Source organism: Montipora capricornis, chromosome 10, assembly GCF_036669925.1.
Source record: "Montipora capricornis isolate CH-2021 chromosome 10, ASM3666992v2, whole genome shotgun sequence".
Lineage (NCBI taxonomy): Eukaryota > Metazoa > Cnidaria > Anthozoa > Scleractinia > Acroporidae > Montipora > Montipora capricornis.
In genome coordinates, this window is record NC_090892.1 from 46,682,735 (window position 1) to 46,686,893 (window position 4,159).

The 4,159-nt window shown below is 41.7% G+C and overlaps 1 protein-coding gene across 1 annotated transcript in view; it reads left to right on the forward strand.

Moving 5' to 3' along the window:
• The window catches only part of LOC138018405 (uncharacterized), a 9,452-nt gene extending 8,768 nt beyond the window's left edge, over window positions 1-684 (forward strand). The window contains exon 6 of the mRNA XM_068865023.1: window positions 233-684. Within this exon, the coding sequence (XP_068721124.1) occupies window positions 233-537 (305 nt within the window). The 3' untranslated portion in view covers window positions 538-684. The remainder of the gene's footprint in view (window positions 1-232) is intronic.
• The last annotated feature ends 3,475 nt before the right edge of the window (window positions 685-4,159 follow it).

The following is a 4,159-nucleotide window of genomic DNA, read 5'->3' on the forward strand; positions in this document are numbered from 1 at the left end:
AACGCCATACAATGCTTTGAATTTAAAGCTTTATACAAATATTGCTGATTAATTATCTTTGAAAAATGCGTGGTTACCCCCAATTTTCATTCTGGATTTCAATAACATTTGTTAAGATCTGATTTCCCGCATACTCATAAGCCGGGAAAAAATAACTTTAAATTAATAGGCACTGCCCTTAAACAACTGAGACAAAACGTAAAAACTAAACGCAAAAATATTGTTTCTCTAGACAATGCGACAAGACAATGTGGCAGATGGATTCACCGGACATGCGCAAGGAATCTTATGCAGGAAGCAAACCTCTGTACTGGTGTGTCAACATTTGTGTCCTGTTACCAAGAACACTTGTCGGGATTTCCATACGTAAATGGGAAGTGCGGTGAACAAGTCCCAGAAATAACCCAAAAATTCAACACTCTTATCCAACAGTTCAGCACAGATCTCATTGGCAAGTACAAATACAGCTTGAACCAGGAACAAATGTGCCTCGTAGATAAAAGTGTGGTCGATACAGAAAGTTACGGCCGGGACTGAATTTCCGGGTTGTGCTCACATAAATGTTCTGAAATTTCATTTCGGTCGTTTTTCTGACAGAGGTATTACTCCTTTAAAAGTGAAGTTGTGTTTCAATGTAATCGTATCTGTAATAAAAGATGGGTAAGAAATAAAGGGGAACAATAATCTTATTGGTTCACTTGGCTTAGGACTGACGACCGTTTTATTCTCAGTATTGGACTGGAACTAACTTGCAATGGCCGCTAATGCGGGGGAATATATTAAAAGTATTTGCATTTGAAAAGATTCCCCCGCGTTAGCCTCCCTTGCAAGCTACAATTGTAGTTCCAGTCCAATACTGAGAATATGAATATGGGCTTACCGTCTATTGTGTTTAGGGTGGCAGGTAAAGAGATGAAGGCTAAAACTGCAAGAGGTGTCCCGTTTGGTCGTAAGCTTCAACTTCGTATTTACAACAAAAGAGTTATTGTTATCATAGACACTTTGCATAAATGGCAATGTAATTCCTTAGCCTCAGCCCCCATTTATGTGAAAAATCCTTTGTCTAGAAACATAAGTACGAGGCTAAGGATGTACAAAGTATTGTTATTCAAATTTAGGCGCCATTTATGCAAAGGGTCTATTTGTGTGATTTTGAAAGCTGTTTCATAATTGACGGGTAGAGTTAGGACCAATCATATGGTCCGGTATTTCTAGACACGATTGGTTTCAACGTTATGGAGAAGATGTTCTTCGCATGTTGTAATTCAGTAGCATTTAGAAAACTTTACGAACTAGAAGCTACGGGTAGCCTGCACTTTGTTCGAAGGAATTTTAGCCTATTGCCTTTAAAATTCACAGTATTTCAGTGATTTTTTATGGTACAATATTTTGGTCCATATCCAGTTCAATAGACCATTTTCGAATCTTCACGGCTGGACTGGACCTAGCATGAAATGGAGGCTAATGCGGGCAAATCTCTTTAAATGCAAATTAATTTGCCCGCATTAGCCTCCATCTCATGCTAGATCCAGTTTAACCGTTAGAATACGAAACTGGCCTATTCTGTAGTCCAAAGTCTGAAGTCCGCATTCCGTGTCCCAACCATATGGTTAAGTGCGATCGTAGGATTAGCAGCCCGTTACGTGCCATAACCATACACTGGAAGTTTTCACTTAGGCCTGACATATTTCCTCCAATCTGATTTTTATCCCGAGTTTTGTCCCGCGTTCTGAAGTTCTTCTCGCGTTTTGATTTTCTCCCCGAGTTTATTATTTCTGCTGAAAATTCGCGGATTCAAGCGCGATCGATTGAGCACTGTACGGAAGCTTATCTTAGCGTTTTTTTCGAAATCCGGACTTTGTTCTTGTCTTCTTAAAATCTAAGTTACTCAGTTGCAGTTCGTCTTTGTGAAAAGCGGAGTTTCTTTTTCGATAATTCGGTCTTTTTGTTTGCGAAAATCGGAGTTTTTTCTTCGAAATTTAGAGAATTTCCTGCTGAAATTGGAGTTTGCTTGTTTTCCGAAAATCTGAACTCCGAGTCGTGTTGTTGTTTTTTTAATTGTAAAATTGGTTTCGGGTCAAAGGATTCCAACCTCCAGTGCAAAGAGATTTTGCACTGTCAGACCTTCTGGCTGTGTCATGTATTCTTTCTCTCCACAAGGTTCCATTTAAGAAGGAAGAACTTTCGTGTCCCAAACTTAAATCCATCGATGTTCTGGACATGCGAGCTGATAAAGCTACTTCATCACCGGTGACAGAGGATGTAGATGATGTGACTGTTTTTGTGGATAGGTATAAATCAGACTGTCATAACCATTATAGACAAGCACTGCCTCATTGAGAGAGCGCATTGTTACATTACGCCCCGCAGCACCATGGCATAATGGTAACATCAAAGAAGAAAAACGCATGCACAGATGCAGGAGCGCCTTTGGAGGCGTTCTGCAGTTGAACGTGAATTGTACGTTCATCAATGCAATTATCTTTCAGTCTAAAATGAAATATAACTTTGGGCATGTCGAGGACAACCAATCAGATCAAAGGAAACTGTTCGGTGTTGTGACAGGATGCTGAATATGAAAAACGGAGTAAAAGCTTCCAAGCGGTAACAACTATTCACTGCTTGCGGATGCTTTTGCTGATCCTTTTACAGATGAGATTTCTAAGAACAGGGATGGGCTCCAAATTAGACGGGGTGACGTTGTTAATCTTTTTGCCGACTATGTAGGCACGCCTTTTGATGTGAAATCACTGTTCACCAGTATTCCACTTCAACTGGCTCTCGACTGCACTGAAACCGCCATGAACAACTCCATTTTACAACTGCCACTACTTACCAACTACCTTATGGACTTACTGAACCTCTGCCTTACGTCTATGTACATCAGTACAACGGTAAACTCTACAAACAATTCACCAGTTTCCGTTTTTGTTGCCGAAATCGTTATGCAAAACACCTAGGAACAAGCCTTGGCAAGTTACAAACGAACAATACCACTCTGGTTACGTTATGTTACGTTGACAACACTTTCACAGCGTGAGCTCTACAAAAAGACGAAATCGACGATTTTCACGAACATCTCAACAGAAAAAACGCTCACATTCAGTTTACCAAGGAGATCGAGGATAACCGTAAGATTCCTTTTCTTGACTGCTTGGTCATCCGTGACAACAACAGACTACAGACGACGGTTTACAGGAAACCCACCCATACTGACAGACTCCTTGACGAATCATCTTACAACCCTACGTCACACAAGGCTACAACAATACGGACCTTAACGAGACGCGCGCTACTGGCTTGTGACTCACACGACAGCTTAGTAGATGAACATAAGTACTTAGACAACATTTTCAGTCAGAACGACTACAACTGCGACTCCGTCACACACAACACTTACCTCACAGAACCTAACGCAACAAACACTAGCCTGACACCTACCACTACAGTGACTATACCCTAAATCAAAGGAACTTCTGAGATTATCGCTAGGATCCTACAGCCTTATATCATCCGTGTTGCTCACAGACCCATCACTACCTTACGAAAACTACTGACTAACGTCAAAGACAAAGACCAACCTAAGCTCAGTCGGTAGAGCAGCGGTGATCTAACCCGAAGGTCGTGGGTACAATTCCCACCATGGTCAGAGTTTTTCTCTGTCCTTGTGTGGGTCCATTTCCATTAGTAGGGCTAACGCTCACATGGTTCATATGGCTTAGAAAACTAGCACTTCACATTACACTCTAATCAGTTACGTCTGTTCAAATGTAAGTGCTACACGGCCAACGTTTGCGGAAACGTAACCCTTCCTTGTACTTGTACATGTTAATTGCCGTGACTTTAACATCTTCAGTTCCCAAGGTCTGCTTCCGTCTGACCTTGTAGCTCAGTCGGTAGAGCAGCGGTGATCTAACCCGGAGGTCGTGGGTTCAATTCCCACCCTGGTCAGAGTTTTTCTCTGTCCTTGTGTGGGCCCCTTTCCATAAGTAGGGCTAACGCTCACATGGTTCATATGCGGTAGAACTGAGAACATCCTCGCTTCGATTTTCTTGCTCGCCTCCTCGCCGTAAAAAAAATAATCCTCTGGCATTCAGGGTAGGCGTCTGTTAATCTAATTACCACTGTCCCCAGTGATTGGACTTTGATTGACAGAATT